This window comes from Lampetra planeri, chromosome 44, assembly GCF_965212315.1.
Source record: "Lampetra planeri chromosome 44, kcLamPlan1.2.h2, whole genome shotgun sequence".
Taxonomy (NCBI): domain Eukaryota; kingdom Metazoa; phylum Chordata; class Hyperoartia; order Petromyzontiformes; family Petromyzontidae; genus Lampetra; species Lampetra planeri.
The window spans coordinates 3,341,656-3,358,309 of record NC_136150.1 but is presented as its reverse complement, the minus strand read 5'-3'; the positions used below and the strand labels follow the sequence as shown (position 1 = coordinate 3,358,309).

At 55.0% G+C, this 16,654-nt stretch overlaps 1 protein-coding gene across 7 annotated transcripts in view; it reads right to left on the bottom strand.

The window, feature by feature from the left end:
* Positions 1-16,115, bottom strand: part of SLMAP (sarcolemma associated protein) — a 36,902-nt gene extending 20,787 nt beyond the window's left edge. For 3 of the 7 annotated variants that reach the window (XM_078614399.1, XM_078614401.1, XM_078614403.1), the window contains exons 1-3: positions 14,707-16,115; positions 1,649-1,796; positions 528-600 (exon numbers count right to left, since the gene is read on the bottom strand). In XM_078614399.1, coding sequence (XP_078470525.1) covers positions 528-600; positions 1,649-1,796; positions 14,707-14,898 — 413 coding nt within the window. In that variant the 5' untranslated portion in view covers positions 14,899-16,115. Of the gene's footprint in view, positions 1-527; positions 601-1,648; positions 1,797-2,688; positions 2,823-14,706 lie in introns of all 7 variants that reach the window. The other 4 variants (XM_078614402.1, XM_078614405.1, XM_078614404.1 and 1 more) reach the window with 3 other exon arrangements.
* Positions 16,116-16,654: the final 539 nt, after the last annotated feature.

Genomic DNA, 16,654 nt, shown 5'->3' with positions numbered 1-16,654 from the left:
GCGCAGCGGTTAGCGCACTCGCACCGCTTTAAACTTGGCGTCGCAAGGTCAATTCTCGGCCACGGACAAAATCAATATTCGAGCGACACCGACACACCGGCTCCCCGTTCACCGACCCGCACTGATCAGCACGGTGAAGTACGGCCAACCAACAACCCCCGTGAGCGGCCCAGAGTGACAGGATGCCTTAATGAAGCGCTCGTTATAATTAGAGAGAGCGGGAGCGATACGGCCACGGAAGTAACTGCACCCCCGCCCAACCCCCCAGAGTTCTAGCAATGCACAGGACCCCCCGGTGGAGGGAGGGGGGGGGGCGGTCACCGCTCCCCCAAGGCGCGAGCCCGGTGGGAGGTGGCGGGAGGGGCGTCCAGATAGCGCAGCGTCCCCACCCCGGGCCGGTTTCTATTTGAGCAGGAACCACCACCCCCCCACCTCCCTCCCCCCCAGGACGCAGAGCGGCGCCGCAAGCGAGCGGAACCGCGCGGCACAGGCAACGTGAGCGGTCGGGGCGGTGGCGCGTCACGCACTCGGTTCTCCTCCGCGTCTCCGTGCCGTCCGGCAGGAACAGCTTCACGGCCGAGATGATGCAGCTGTGCGTCACTGCAGCCACACACAAAGACAAAGATGCCCCCCGTGTGGCCTCAGCGGAGCGCGTGGCCAAGTGCCGCACCTCGGCGAGCACCTGGGAAGGCCGACGGCAGCGCACGAGGGGCTCGAGTGGCCAGCAGCGCGCCTGGCCGCCCTTGTGTCCCCAATGCTGGCCAGGTACTTGTGTAAGGCTGAATCGACTGAGAGGAGGCCACAAATTGGTTGAGATATGAGTCACTGATGTTATGCCGCAGTGTGGATACTGCGCAGGAAAATAAGTGTGGATCAGGGAACGCTTGCAACGTGTTGCGGTAACACTCACTAATACACAATGTGAAACACACCTTACTAAAACACAACAAAGACAAAGATCCCCCGTATAGCTTGTAACAGATTGTTGGGGCAAGTGCTGTTCGGGAGCACCTATGATGGCCGGCACGGCACACGAGGGGGTGGGTGGCGAGGACCATGCCCGGCCGCCTTTGTCTCCGCGGTGGCGATGTTTACTACACACCGCACCCAGCACTCATTGAGGCCGAGTCAACAAGCATGAAGCCCATGCCTTACCAACAAGCGCATTGACACGAGGCATGGACACGCATTGCAGCCGTGGTAACCGGTGGGGGTGGGTTAGCCTCGTGCCCCACGTGGCGCGGATTTCGTTCTGCAATTTGTTATCCTTTTAACGGGAGAGATATTGTTCTTTTGTCGCCCCGGCGCTGCCCCGATCGGGCTGCCGCCGATTGGCCCACATTCACCCCCCGAGGGTCCAATCGGATCTCTCGCACGGCAAAGCAGCAGCGCTTCGCGTCCGAGAACGCCCCGCGGGAGGGGGGTCCTCTTCCTGCGCGGCCACCTCGGGGTATCGCGCGCCCACCGGTAGCGAGAGCAGACCGCGCCGCCTGTTTTCCCGGTGGCCGGCAGGGTTCGAGCCGCGAACTTCTGCAACAAGTGGCGGAAGCGCCACCGACCGGTGGGTCGCCGTGAACCCCGAATCACCGCGACGACCCCCAGCATCGGCCCCCCCTCCCCCCCCCACCGGCCCCCGTCAATCGCTCACCCCTCCGCGAGTTCTCCATGACGTCCACGCCGAACTGGATGACATCTCCGGAGAGGATCTCGTAGGGCGGGCTCTCCTCCGAGCCCTTGCTCAGCCGCTGGTTGTTAACGAACGTCCCGTTGCTGCTCTTGGTGTCTTGCAGGTAGAACTGCGCGCGCACGCGGAGAGCGAGCGAGAGGCACAGAGAGAGAGAGGGAGTGAGAGGAAATGGCACGACGTGCCGCACGGTGTTAGTTAATCCGTGGTAGTTCCCGTGTTGACGTAATCCGCACTGGGAAGACAAAGGCGGCCGGGCACGATGCTGGCCTGGCGTTCCCTTCGTGTGCCATGCTGGCCTTAATAGGTGCTCACCGACGCCACAAGCACTCACAGCTCTGTACAGCTCACGGGGGGAAGTGGTGAATTGCACACACACAGGCGTGCCTTTTTTGGCGAGTAAGTGCACGTGTCTGTCTGTGCGAACGACCGTGTGCACATTTGTACTCCCGTGTAGTTGTGCGAGTACAAATGTGTATTTGCCGGTGTGTCCGTGCGTGCGTCGGTCTGGATTGCGGTTGTGCAGTGGTTACCGAACCCGATGACCAGAGTTTGATTCCTGCTCATGACTAACACCGGTGACGATTATCTGAATCGGTCCTGAGCACCTTTGTGCGGTGTTTAAACATCGCCACTGTGAAGGCAAAGACGGTCGGGTGTGGTGCAGACCACCCACCCCCTCGTGCGCCGTGCCGGCCTTCATAGGTGCTCGCTAACAACACTTGCGCCCCAACATTGTGTAAAAGTATATGGGGGATCTTTGTCTTCATGTGCGTGCATCGCAACGATTGCACAACTGACACCAGCGTGACTTCCTGCGTAGGTACAGCGCACGCACGCACCGCTACGCTCGAGACCGATAGACTCACCGAGAGAACCAGGAATTCACAGACACGAAAACGTACAGCGTGCTGAGATGTGGCCGCAAAGAGGTGCCACTACGCCAATTCGGAAACCCACATACGGGGAGAACGCAGAAAGTGCGCCCGAGCCATGAATGAAACCTGAACATTTCTCGCTGTGGGGGCCATGGTGCTGTCACCACTGCTGCTCCAAATGCCCCCTTGTTGAGCCAGACGGCCGTCGAGATGAATCACTCGGAGAGATTCGTAGCGAGCCAAGCGGCGGGACCCACCACCTGGTGAACACAGTGGACCTTAATAAACCTCCACACACGAAAAGATACACGGGGCAAGGAACCTTTGAACCCAATTGACGCGGATGACATCTTTACTGCCTACTTATCAGACCGAGAGGACGGGTGGCTGAGCGAGTGTACGAGCGGGGAGGTGGATGAGTGTTTGAGTGAATGGATGAGTGGGTGAATGGGCGAGGTCGACGATTATTTCAACTGGTCCTGGGCATCCCCTAGGTCGACTCAGCCTCAAATGAGTAGCTGGTGCAATGTGGAAACATCGCCACTAGGGACACAAAGGTGGTGCTGGCCACCCACTTCCTCGTGTGCCGTGACAGGCCGTCAAAGGTGCTTGCTAACAGTCTGCTGTTTAGGCTATACGGAGGGGTCTTTGTCTTGAGTGACTGGGTGTGTGGGCGAGTGAGTATGTTAATAAGTGGGTGAATGAGCAGGTGTGCGAGTGAGGGGGGGGGTGGGGGGCGCAAGCGAGCAAGTGAATCAATGAGTGGGTTGGAGGTGAGCGAGTGTGTAAATAAGTAGGTGGGCGAGTGGCTGATTGAGTGGGTATCTGAAAGAGTGATTAGGTGAGTGGGTATGCAAGGAAGCATGTGGGTCTATGGGTGATCATTATTTGAACGAGTGGGTGAACAAGTGGGCGAGCAAGTGGATAACTGTGTGGGTGGGCGGGTGAGTATCTGGGCGAGGTGGATAGGTGGGATGGTGGGTTGAGCTTGTATGTTAATGGGGGTGGGTGGATTGTTGAGTGACCGATTTATTGGGTAAATGAATGGGCACACATGTGCACAAACACACACACACATATGCATTCCCACACAGACACATAAATCGGACACCAAGAGACACACACACACACGGACAACACACAATCAGGAAGAAGCACTACTGTGCAGGGACGCTGCTCAAGGTGCTTATCAGCAGTGCGGTGACACTGCACCATAGCCGGCATGGCGTTACACATCGCTGTCATTGCGCCGCCGCCACCGCCGCGGCAAAACCACCCAGCGGGCAGACCGCGGGAACGGCGCAACACCCAACTTGCTTCTCAACGACCGAACTCGTCGCCGGAAAGTGCGGATTCTGCCGGAAAGGTGCCGAAATTCAATCGCCGCTCGAAACGCGACCGTTCCCGGCTTGCGCTTTTGAACGCTGAAGCTGCTGTAGCAGCCCGGAGTGAAATATCTTGAAAAATCGGACGGCCCAGGGCTGGGCTCTACCGATTAAAACCCAAGCAATCGATGACTCTGCTGACTATCGAACCCATTGCTCGACCCGTCAGAGAATGGAAAAATCATTGCATGGCTCATGAGCTGGAGGGAGGTGACGGTAAAGGCGCAGCCCTGCAATGGCTGGCCTCTGCTGGCGGAAGGAGCCTCCGTTGGAGGGAGCTCTAGAAACGCTCTAAGAAGGCGTTTGGCCTACTCCTCCTCCACGTTGGCCACACGGCTCGGGAGAGGTGGACGCACCCACGCTTTACCCCCTCAACCACGCGCGGCCTGCCGATCGTTTAAGGAAACTTGCCCCGCTGTGTCAACTGCCGCGCCCAACTGGCGACCTCTGGATGCATGAAAAAGGGCCTCCGCCAGAAACGTCGCCTATCGTACACTTTTCCTTGTAAGGCGACGCACAAAACAGTTGTTATCGTTGAAAGTGTCGAGTTGTTTTCGTTACGCTTGTGGACCGCTGCCAATGCAGCAGCGGCGGCGTTCCAGCCAGCGGACGGCTACACACTGCACCAGGTACTCATTTAAGGCCGAGTTAACTTAGGCGAGGCCCATGACCGGCTCAGACATTCGCAACCGTTATTGGTCGTGAGCGGCAAACAAACTTGGCTCGCAGGGTTGGTCGCGCAGTGCGTTAACTGCTGCGCCACCACTCCCCAAACTGACCTACACACACACACTGACTTACAGACACACACACAAACATTGACCCGCAACACACACAAACACTGACCTACACACAAAAGACAAAGATCCCCCGTATAGCCTTAACAGACTGTAGGGGCAAGTTCTGTTAGTGAACACCTATCAACGCCGGCACGGCACACGAGGGGGTGGGTGGCCAGCAACACGCCCGGCCGCCTTTGTCTCCCCAGTGGCGATGTTTACACACCGCACCAGGTACTCATTTGAGGCTGAGTCGACATAGGGGAGAAGCCCAGGACCGGTTCAGGTAATCGTCACTGGTGTTGGCCGTGAGCGGGATTCTAATTCGCAGGGGTTCATAGCACAGTGCAGCGCTAACCATTACACGACCGCTCCCCACACACACAAACACACACTGCCACACACTGACGCACGGTGACACACTGACACACGCTGGCACACGCTGACACGCTGACACACGCGGACACACACTGACACACACTGACACACACACTGACACACGCTGACACGCTGACACACACTGACACACACTGACACACACTGACACACGCTGACACACGCTGACACACGCGCAGACCAACACAGGCGGGTGGCTACGAGCGTAGACGTGGCGGCGGCGATGCTGTGAGTCACGGGGTAGGAATGGTGCCCACACCTGGTGCCCATTGGCCGGTTTCACTGCAAGTTTCTGCACTGGCCGAGCCAAATCAAGAGCCGGCGTCGGCCCGGCACGCGGGCGTTCGGTCTGGCATGGCCGCAGGATCGCCGATTGGTGAAGAAACGCGACCGCGGTTGGGTGAATCCCCCCCTCCCCCACCGAACCGCCGGTCAGAGTTCACTCGTTCAATTCCGCTGCTCCCGGCCTGCAGCTCACTTTTGTTGGCGACACGATCATCGTCGGCGTCGTTATGGCTATGACGACGCACTGATTTCACAATCAAAACGTGTTTGTTTTGATGGCAGGGACTCGCTACACCGAGTCTCTACGCGAGTAGGTGGATCTTTATGCAAGGTCAATATGTGAGTCTGTGGATAGCTAAGAAAATGTATGAGTATTTATTCGAGTCCACTGGTCTCTATGTGGGTCTAAGGATCTATACGCGAGTTTATTGGTCTCAACGCAAGTCTATGAGTCTCTATGCGAGTCTACGGGTCTCTTTGAGAGTGGGGCGGTTGAAACCCAGATTCAAACCCGGGACTCCGGTTCCGTGTCTGCGACGCATCGCTGCCCAGTTCCCCAGTCACGTTCTTATCGCTAAACTCTATGAAGGTCAGATTTGCATCAGGACAAAACAGAGACAACAATATGTTGCCTGGAGATTTACCCGCATCGCTGGTTGAGACGCAAACACACACGCGCGCCTCTGATGAGCACGGTTGGCTACATACTGTGCGAAAGAAGTTCAACGCACACACATACAAAAACACGCGCATACACACACAGGGCGCTTCTGCCGAAAAATCTGATGACAGGCAATATTCGCCTCGAAATTCTAGAGCTGTAGCAGCGGCGCTTCCCCGTGACCTCAGCTGACGCCGAAACCAACGTCAGCGGACATCCTCTGTCATCATCAGCAGCCGTGGTCGATCCACTGCCTTTCGAAGGCCTCCCTAGGTCGTCGCCACGGTCTCCCAACGCGACCATCCCGCCTCTCGGCGCCTGCACGGCGAGCAGATTTACGGCTCCATCTCCGCGGGGCGCGTTCCTTTTGCCTTGGCTGCCGCTGCGACGTTCGCGTCGACCACGGCCACCGTCCCACCCCACGCGCCACTCTTCACAACCGCCCCATTTACTATTTTTGTTTTGCAAGGTAAGGCCCGCCGAGCTAGTTTTGCTCGTTTTCAGAAGCGACCAGGCCACAAATGATTTCTCAACAAAGTGAATTACCGTGTGGAGATGTTTTAATCGGCCAGAGACTCTAAACGCACGTTGATTCTAAATGTGGAGAGAAAAACCAGAGGACCCGGAGAAAAATCCACGCAAACTCCAAATATACAGCAGGTGTCAGGGTCGTGATCGAACCCACGACCTCATTCATACGAAGGCGAGGGAGTTAACATCTCCTAGCGACCGTGGCGCCCCTATGTCTCCGACTTGTGTTTGTCTGGTGGTGTCACGGTTATCGCGATGGATTTGCATTCCGTACGATTCCATTTCTCGGTACGGCGGTTGAAACAAGAGGGCCACTTTCTTCAATTCTACCCCCCTGCCACCCACCCCCCTCCCTCTCAGCTGCCTCTGTCCTCCCAGCAGCGTACATGGGAACTCGCCACGGTTCGTGGATTGCCAGGTTGCGTGCGGTGGGGTAAAGTATAGGTGCTCACACCTCTTCCAAAACGTGTGGCACGCGTGGAAGAGTAGGCAAACGTATCCTGTAGTGGAGGCCCCTTCCGCCAGTAGTGGAGTAATCCAGCCATTGCACCTTCATCACAAGTGACTCCTCTCCTGTCTCCCAGTGTCATCCAAAGCACCAACTTCTGCCTTGTTTATCGGTTCCACGCTCGCACGCTTTCAGATGCGCTTCTGCGGCCATCTGGAACGTTCTTCCTTCCGATATTAAGAACCCGCTGGAGCTATGCGCTTTTAAATCAACATTGAAAAGGAATTTCTTTCGAAGTGATTTTTGTGTTGAATTTGTTGTCCTTTCCCCGTACCTCCGATTAAGCACGGTTGGCTACGTACGGTGCGAAAGAAGTTCAACATACACACACTGCTGGACGAACATCAACAAGACAACTCGAACTATGACCTCTGATCAACATGCGATCCTCTTGCTCCTCTCTCTCTGTGTAATTCCAAGCATGCATCTCTCGTCCACGCTTCACGGGGTGACGCACAAATATAAAAATAAAATACAACCTATTTAGGCGCCGTGCCAGGGCCACCTGACATGGAGAGTTACCCTAGTGACCCCACAGTTTAAATCGCACCCCTCACTTTGTTTTGACTTGTTTCACACACGCACGCTCACTTACACGCGTGCACACGCACGCACGCACGCACACACGTTCATACCGGACACGATGGGCGCGACGACTCGCGTCCCACCGTGTTCGGCGCTCGCTCACACCTTTGCAGAAATCGCCACGATTAGCGGCACGCGTCGGCCGGTACCGCGCGGAAACCCGACGGTTTTACCCACGCAAGAGTTCGGGTCGTTCGGCTTGCGTTCCTTCCGCGACGGCAACAACACTTCCCCATTCCTCGGCGGTTCCGTCTTTATTTTTAAACGACGCCCCTGCTCGCCGCTCGGCAACGTGGCCCTCCCGGTGTTCGTGAGCAAAGCGCGGGTCCCAACCGACGCTATTCGCGGTGCCGATAACCGCGACTCGGTGAAACGTGCGGTGACGTCGCGAATGGCCGGGCAGGGAGGAACGAGGAACAGGGGCGGAGGCCACAGCTGGAGGGCCGCCATCCCATGCGAGCGAACGCTGCCGGGTGGTTACCGCACTCTCCGGATTAAAGGAAACCTTGGCAGTGCGGTAGCTGTGTGCGTGTGTTCAGGTGCGTGTCAGTGTGTGTCAGTGTACGTGAGTGAACGTAAGCTCCAAAGATGGACTTTCCAATGACCAGCGGTGTCAAGATCGGGCTCTGTGGAGGAGGTTCGTGAAGGACGCTGCTACTGGGCAGTTGGGAAGCAGTTGCCCTCCAGCAACAACGGACGGCAAAGGAGCAACGCTCACAACAACGAGTGGAGTGCCGGGTAGATAAAACACAGGAATTTGACACAGTAGGGAGTACAGGTGGTGCATCTGCCAATTATCTCAGTCAATCAACCCACGGCACCTGGGTCTGTCCCGTCACCTCCTGCCAGCAGGTGTTCGACACTTCACGTGGCCTTGAAGTGCACATAGCCTGGTACAAGCACTATGTTGACATCACCACCACTTAGTGGCAAATGGCGGTTGTTGTTGTGTGGGGAGTATTGTTCACCTTGTTGCGTTCTTTGGTCTACAACTGGTGGGACAAGGCCATAAAAAGGCTGCCATCTCTGGTGCAGGCCAATCAGTTTCAGGGACTGTGCGTGGGTTATTGTCGGGGCATGTTTGTTTGTTTCCTCTGCCGCAGGTCTATGTGGTTGATGAAAATGCAATGCTTTGTAGTATATATAGGTGTCTCTTTGGTGTTTGAACATCTTGGCGCCTCCTGCGTTGTTGCCGGAATGAGTAGAGCATTCATTTAAATAAAATATGCTTGTACCATATATAAGCATGTGTGTAGAGCCGCCGGTATAGACGTGTGCGGCATGTGAATGTGGTCTTACATAAACACACACATCCACGCTAAACACACGGGGGGCGATAGCGGAGCGGTAAGCGCGCTGCGCTACGAATGCGGCAGAGACCCGAGTTCGATTCCAGCTCATGGCCACCAACACCAACACCAGTGACGATCATCGGAACCGGTCTTGGGCCTCCTCCCCTCGGTCGACTCAGCCTCAAATGAGTACGTAGTGTGGTGTGTAGTAAACATCACTGGTGAGACAAAGGTGGCCGGGCACGGTGCTGGCTACCCACGCCCTCATGTGGTGTCTGCACGTGCCAACCTTCACAGGTGCTCGCTGACAACACTGTTGAGGCTGCATGTGGGATTGTTGTCTTGTAGCAGTGCAGCGGTTAGATTCTTGCACTACGAACCCGTTGACTCGAGTTCGATTCCAGCAGTCCTGCAAGTGAGTTGTTCCCGGTGGTTACTGGGAAGATTACAGGCAGAGCCAAGTTCGTCCCTCACTGTATTGCGAATAAGAGGGCATTTTCGTTCTCTTCTAGCATGTGCACCAACAGGTGCTTGTGCACAAACAGGTCCACATACACCTTTTGTTCTCTTTTAGCCCACCCCCCTCCCAATACGTTCCATTCATTGGCTACCACATTCAGATAAGCCCCCCCCCCTCCTCCCCCTTAACTTGTATTTAAGAACTTGTATCTTGGAATCTCTGCCTCACTTGATACAGTAAATCTAGCTGTGACGGTCCCACCTTAATCGGAGACTTGTGTTGCCTCCGAAACGTCGTGATTTTTTTTAATTTTATTTCTATTATTACTTTTATTAATTTTATTTTTATTTTTCACCTACGTGACTTTACCGAAAAAACCTGAGAGTATGAATCCTTGCAGTCACGAAAGCTTCAAATCTAGAGTTCTGTGCTTTCACCGTCTTTATCACGCGTAGTTAATCCACTGCTGGTTGAAGTTATCCCCAAGCCACCGCCACCACCTCTCACGATGCTGTGATGTAGTCATCTACTGGGCACCCGCACGCGAGTTGGTTTCATGCCTCCATCTCCTCGGTGGACGTACTCTCGGACGCGTTCCCTCCCCCGTTCACCGACTCGGGACGGGGCCAGAGTGTTTGTGCGCGTGTGCGCATTGCCGCATCGGTGCAATCATCACCGACACCGCCTTGTGGATCGGTGAAAAGCGGCGGCTCAAAATGTCACGAATTTTCTGTACATTTTTGTGGGCATCACTTAGTCGTGTCTGAACATGCTGTGGGCGTCTCTAAAACTACATCTATACATTCTATTGGTGTCTCTTAGCCATATCTAAACATTCTGTGGGCGTCTCTTAGCCATATCTAAACATTCTGTGGGTGTTTCGTAGTCACATCTAAACATACGGTGGGTGTCCGGACAACCGCGACACCCAGTGGATACGCCTCCCCCACCCCGCCACCCCGCGTGTGCCAAGGGGCAGAATCCACCGCACCATCCAGCGTTTGTAACAGCGCTGCGCTCGAAACAAATTCTCAAGCGCTCAACCACTCAAGGTTAAAGGCCTCTTCACAATCACTCGGCCAAAGTCACTTATTCCTTATTCTGTGACCAGCCAACGCAGTCGAAAGTCTCTCTGGAGGGGCAGAGCTGGGTGTAACGTTCAAGGAAGTGAGAGCTTGCGCTAAAAGTGCAGCCCTGCAACTGCTTGCTCACGCCACTGCTGGCAGAAGAGGAAGCTCTGGAGAGAGCCCCTTTATAGAGGGCATTTGGTTGGCTCTTCCACACTGGTGGGAGTACCCACCACATGGTCCTTCAGTTTCAGTTTTCAGTTTCATTTATTAGGTATAACCCTGTGAGCCATGCGGCTCTTGACTCGGGTGCAACCGCAACAAAACAAAAACATGAACAAGAAACATCTTAAAGTGACTGCTTGACTGAGTGGACAAGCGGCGGTAAGGGGGGGGGATTCAAGAAACCTTTCTCCATTGTTTCTGACCGTTGCACCGCAGTGTCAGTAAAGGGCTGGGGGTAAGGTTCAAGACGACTTAGACTCGTGATAACCAAACGTGAGTAGAGAAGGAAAAAAATCAAATTAATCCAAAGCGATGGTGCGCAAGCGGTAAAACCAAATACAGTCCAACGGTGCACGTCCGACTCGCTCGGGACTGGAAAATAGGCAGATAAGCGAACAGGTCGGATTTGTGAACTTGTGTACGAAATGACAGTTTCACCACCACACTGCATACACTGCAGACGGTTAACTGGTCAGGGCAGACGTGCGACGGGCGGAATACGCAATGCGAGTCCGGTGATCCGGCTGAAACGACTCGCTCCACTCGAGAGCGCCGTACAAGCACAGGCGGCTGCTGAGACCAGGATTCGACCGCAGGTTCTCAGCAGAGCCGGCTCGGCATCTCCGATCTCCGGGCCACTCGTTTCCCTGCGGCGCTACGATTTGTCACGGCATTTCAATCTCCCCCGAGTGAGAGTGGGGGGGGGGTGTGGAGGGTGGGGAGGGCGGTGTTCCCGGCTCCGACACCGCCGCCAACGCCGTCCAAAAAAAACGTTGCACGAAATTAACAGCGGTTGCCTTGTTCCGTCGGCACTTGCGACGGACATTTAAATGAATTACAGGAACCAAGCGACCGGCCCTCCTCCACCACCGTTGAGACCGGCAGACTGTCCACATTTGTTACTCGCCGAGGCGGCGGCGGCGATGTCAACAGACTCCCCCCCCCACTGCCACGAATTCTAAAAATAAGCCTGCTGTGCGCAAATTTGGAAAGGTAAGTGTAGCCCCCCTGCCACCATACCGACGGCCGTCCACCCCCCCAACCACTTCCTGGCTCCGTTGTGCATTCTGGAGCATGCCGAGGTGTCGTCCATCATTGCCGGTATGGCCGGCACAAAACCAACGAGCCAAAAGTTTCTCCTACGGCAAAACGATTGTGGCTTTGGCGATGTGATGTTTGCCGGTTGTGGTCGTGCACCAGTTGTGGTGGGGTCTTCGTGCCACGGGTCCACGCAGCTACGGTAATCGGCAGGTAAACTTAACTCTCTCAAAAACACTGTCGAGCAGACTCGCTCTTCGGCCGAGACTCTCAAAGGAAGTGACGCTCTCTCCACCGGACACACACTCGCTCTCTTCACACACACACACTCATTTATATTGTTGTCATATCTTGGGTGAAGCACCCAGTTTCCTACCTCACTGCACTTGATAGAATTCATCGTGAAGGAGTCGGGGTAAGTGATGATACGGCACTCTCGGATTTATCGCTCCAGTGACTCGTTCAACGGTGATCAGTCACCACTCATCTATCGCTACGAGCAAAGTTAACATTGCCGTAGACTTCACGCATTGATCTATCCGCCTGTTGAGGTTCCGGTCAACCAGAATGGATATTTAGTCTCATCCACCGCACTGTGATCGACCACCAACACCGCAGGTCACAAGAACTCACCCACCCACTCACCTGCCTATCCACTCACCACACCGCAGGTCTCAATTATCTTTCTGCGTCTTCCCTCAAACTGCTCCACTGTGGAATTTCCTCTCCCATCGTCATCTCCTTTACCCAAGCTCTCGCAATAATCACCTGTGATTCAAACAACGTGTTCGTAACTCTTATCTGTAACAACCTTGATACCAGTGCTGCTTATTGCTGACTGCTTGACGTTTTGGCCCTTTGGGTCTGTGTGTTGAAAGAATACAACGACTCTCAGACAGTCCCTGTATGCAACAGACACTCTTCCTAGCGACCATTGTATCGTGAGCACACTCCCCCGAGGCACCATGCGTGGTATTGACAAAGCCAGGCTAGGGTCGTTTTCTTCGTAAAAGCGTGACCCTGAATCGTGCCCATCCATCGGATTGCCGTGGGGAGAATCGTTAAACAGTGGCCATCGTTTATTGTTTAATGATCTGATGTCGGTTGATTTTACGATAAGAGAAGTATTACTCGTTTTCCGCCGTGATGTACTCTGCAATGCACATTCTCTGTTTTTCGTCCGAGGTCTCCTCCATATCTGAAGAGTCTCTTTTCTCAAATTGCTCTCGCCTGTTCACAAACACAGTCCGCATGTGCGCGTGTGTGCGCACGCACGCGTGACTTTACCAGTACCTTACAGCCTGATGGGGCGCCACGGTGGCGCGGTGGTTAGTGCACTACGGTATGAACACGGTGACCCAATATCGATTCCTGACCACGGCTAGTATCGGTGGTGAGTGCCGTTGTTAATTAGTTTTCGTAACACTGTCTTTCGGAAGACGTGTTCTAATCTAGTTGTTCAGAATTTTCTATCAGTAGATGGTTCTCCATCGCAATACCCAACCAATCAAGAGGACAAATGATGTCAGAAGACGTCCAGAGTCATTTTCCAGAAGACATCTGTGCGTTTTACATTCTGGAAAATCTTCTTATCCGGGGAATATTAAATGTACGACTCTACACAAATTTACAACGTGACAGCTGACGAGGGAAATCCCGACTTTGTAGTACGGGGTCTCCCAAACTGTAGGTCACGATCCCCAGCGGAGTTCAAGAAGTGACCTCACATTTCTCCAAAATAAACACGGAAGTCAAAAACACAAAGCCTGACAGACGATCCCCCTGAAGCTCACGCCTCTTGAAGGGAGTCACGGCCACACGGAATTAGCAAAAGACTGGCCCCGTGAGGTCAGGTTTGTGTCAAAGTTGAGGTGCAAAGCATGGAGCAGCCAAGGTAAAGCCGCAGCTCTGCATATAGCTCGCTCGCGCCACCGCTGGAGGAAGGACATCTGCCAAGAGGAAGTGCTAGAGAACCCCTCAAAAAGGTGTTTTTGGCCTACTCTTCCACGCTGGCCAGACGTGTTGGAAGAGATATATGCAAGATCCTATGAAATTTCATCCAGACCAATGTTTATCCAGTCGTAGAAAGTGTTTAAACTGTCAAAACTCTGCACCGGTCTAGATTTTCATGAGCCTCGTCAGCAGTCGTAGCCCGTTGAAGAGATGCCGCTGTCTGCTGCTCGCGGAGCTAGTACTGCTGCTGCTTAAAATGCCAAAGCTGCGGTAAAATTCCACTCGAGGCGTTAATAAGCAACCGGGTTACCGGGCTCTAAGCCACAACACAAACGCCTCCCAGATTTGGAAGTGGGAGCTCGAGCAAATTAGCCAATTAGGTAATTATCCCGGGCCTAAACCTCGCGAGACGGTGGCCAAGCTGCAGACTAAATCAGCGACCCCCCCCCGCCCCAACCGGGAGAGCGAAAAAGAGTCCCTCTAACCACGATTCCAACGAGCGAATTCACCCTGAATGCGCCCGGTCTAGTCAGTATCTCAACATCATCATCAGCAGAATCATCGCCGGTACGTTTTGGTTATCATTTTACCGAGTCTTGGAGAAACAGAAGTCGAGTTTGGGTTTAGTGGTGCGGTTTAGAGGTTTATGGGTTAAGGGGCAGGGTTGGCGTTTAGGGTTGAAGTGTTCAGCGTTGTGGTTTGGAGTTTGGCGTTAAGGTTTAGTACCAGGGTATGGCGCTAGGGCTTAAGATTTAGGGTTGAGGTTTAAGGCTGCGGTTTCGCGTTAAGTGTTGGGGTTTCGGGTTAAGGTTAATGGTTTCGGGATCTGGGATTTAGAGTTGGGGGTTCGGTTTCAAAGTTTCGGTTTAGGGGTTCGGCTTTATACCCAAGACCACTTTACGTTCCCCTGCATCTCACAGGGACCGTCGTCTCGGCTGACAGCACCGACGGCAATCAGCGTCACTGCCATCGCGATTACCTTGTCGTTCTCGAACCACAGCAGCGCGTGGTTTCGCGACAGGACCTTGCAGTCGAAGGTGGCGTTGTTGGGGCTAGGTCGGCATCGCGCCACGGAGCGGCCGATCTTGACCGACTCGTCCAGGTAGACGTGGCGCTCCTGGAAGGGGTGCGATGCCGGGCGGCAGGTAAACACGGCCAGGGCGGACGGCATTGTCTCTTCGGGGGTGAGTGGCAGGGAGGAGGATGAGAAGAAAAATGGAAAACAAAAACAGTGGAGGTCTCGCTGTAGGCGAAGCAGGTTTGCGGACTTGACGAGACTCCGGGTCTCCGTGTGATTCCACTGGTCTCGATTATCTCCGTGGCTCCGTCTCCACGTTACGGAGTCTTCACCTGAACGCGTCTCGACGAGTCCACCGCGAGTCTGTGTTGACCGGACTCCACCGTATCTGCGTGGTCTTCGCGTATCTCCACGTCTTCTTTTCCGCGTCCGTGTCTTACGCACACGTACCGACGACGAATCGCTGCCTCCGTCTCAACGTTTTCACGTCTCTGTCTTCACGTGTCACCGTCCGTGTCTCCCACGTATCCGTCTCCCCGTCTTGCCGAACATGTGTCTCTCTCCAAGCGTTGCCCGTGTCGTCTTCGTGTCTTCACGCGTTCCAGTATCCGCCCCCCCCGTCCCCTTTCCTCAACGCGTCTGTCGCTCCACGCGTTCCCACCACGCGAATCCACGTCCCAGTCTCCCGCAACGCATCAATGCATCCACGTGTCTTCCCCTCCCGGCTGTCATACGCCTCTCAGCGCCTCGACGTGCCAAGTGTCTCCACGAGTGTGCCCGTCTCCCCGCGTCTCACCTGCGTCTCCCTCGTCTCCGCCACCGACACCGCCACCACGGAGCCAGCCGTGAACCCCGCGGCGTCCCTTCAGCATTCACCGCCGCGCTCACAGAGCCGCTCCCTCCTCCTACCTCCTCCCTCCTCCTCCTTCACAACCCGCGCCGACGCTCACATCACATTCTGTCGCCGCCGCCACCGCGCATGTTCGCCCCCTTCGTTCGCAGGGGAGACGACGATCGTCAACGTTCACTTCTTCCGCAGCTCCCCCCCCCCCCCCCGCGGGTAATGGAAGACCGAGGACTAGGCCTGAAGCCTACGGCTTTGCCTGCGGCGTTTGGCCGAGATGGGGGCCGTCGGTGCCGGCCAACCTTTAGCGGACGTCCGCTACCCCCCGTCCCGCTGGATTCTCGCCGCAGACCCCGAGCCGGACTTTGGGCGCCAGCGAAGCCGACGGCGGGTCCCGAGACTGTGACGAGAACTAAGATGACGAGATGAAGGAGGAATCCGGGAGGAGAGAACGGTGGGACCCTCCGACTCGGCCGCTGCGGCCGCTCAATTTCCCACTGCGGATGGGCGCAAGCGCGGTTCCGATTGGGCCAGCTGGCGGTCACGTGGGTAGTCAGCGGCCAATGCAATACGAAGGGAGGCGTGAAGGATTCCTGTGTATCTGCGCTATGGATTCTAATGGGACCTCTCGACGAGTTCGTCGAGTTGGGCGATACCATTCGCGAGTAAACGGAGGGGGGGCCGAACATTTAAATTAAAGATATTTCAGTCTGAAATCGTGGACGCATTAAAATCGTGCATTTAACATTAACTGAAAACATGCATAATTCCCGCAGGTACTATTGTAACATGTATACCGATCGCAGTGCAAAATAAAAAATGTTTAACGAGACGAGCGTTGTTAGTTACCCCCTTTCCCCGCTTAAGTCGCTCCTTGTTACTTTACAATCCCCCTCCCATAACTGTGAATGGAACGCGCCTTTGATTGACAGGCCAGTCAGTGGTAGTGGTGGTGGGTGACGTATTGAGTGGGCTAGGCGGTGCCTGACAGCATCGCAATGCATATGCATCACGGCAGAAGCGCACGCGGTGTTCCTGCCGGCACGCAATTACAGACCCACGTGA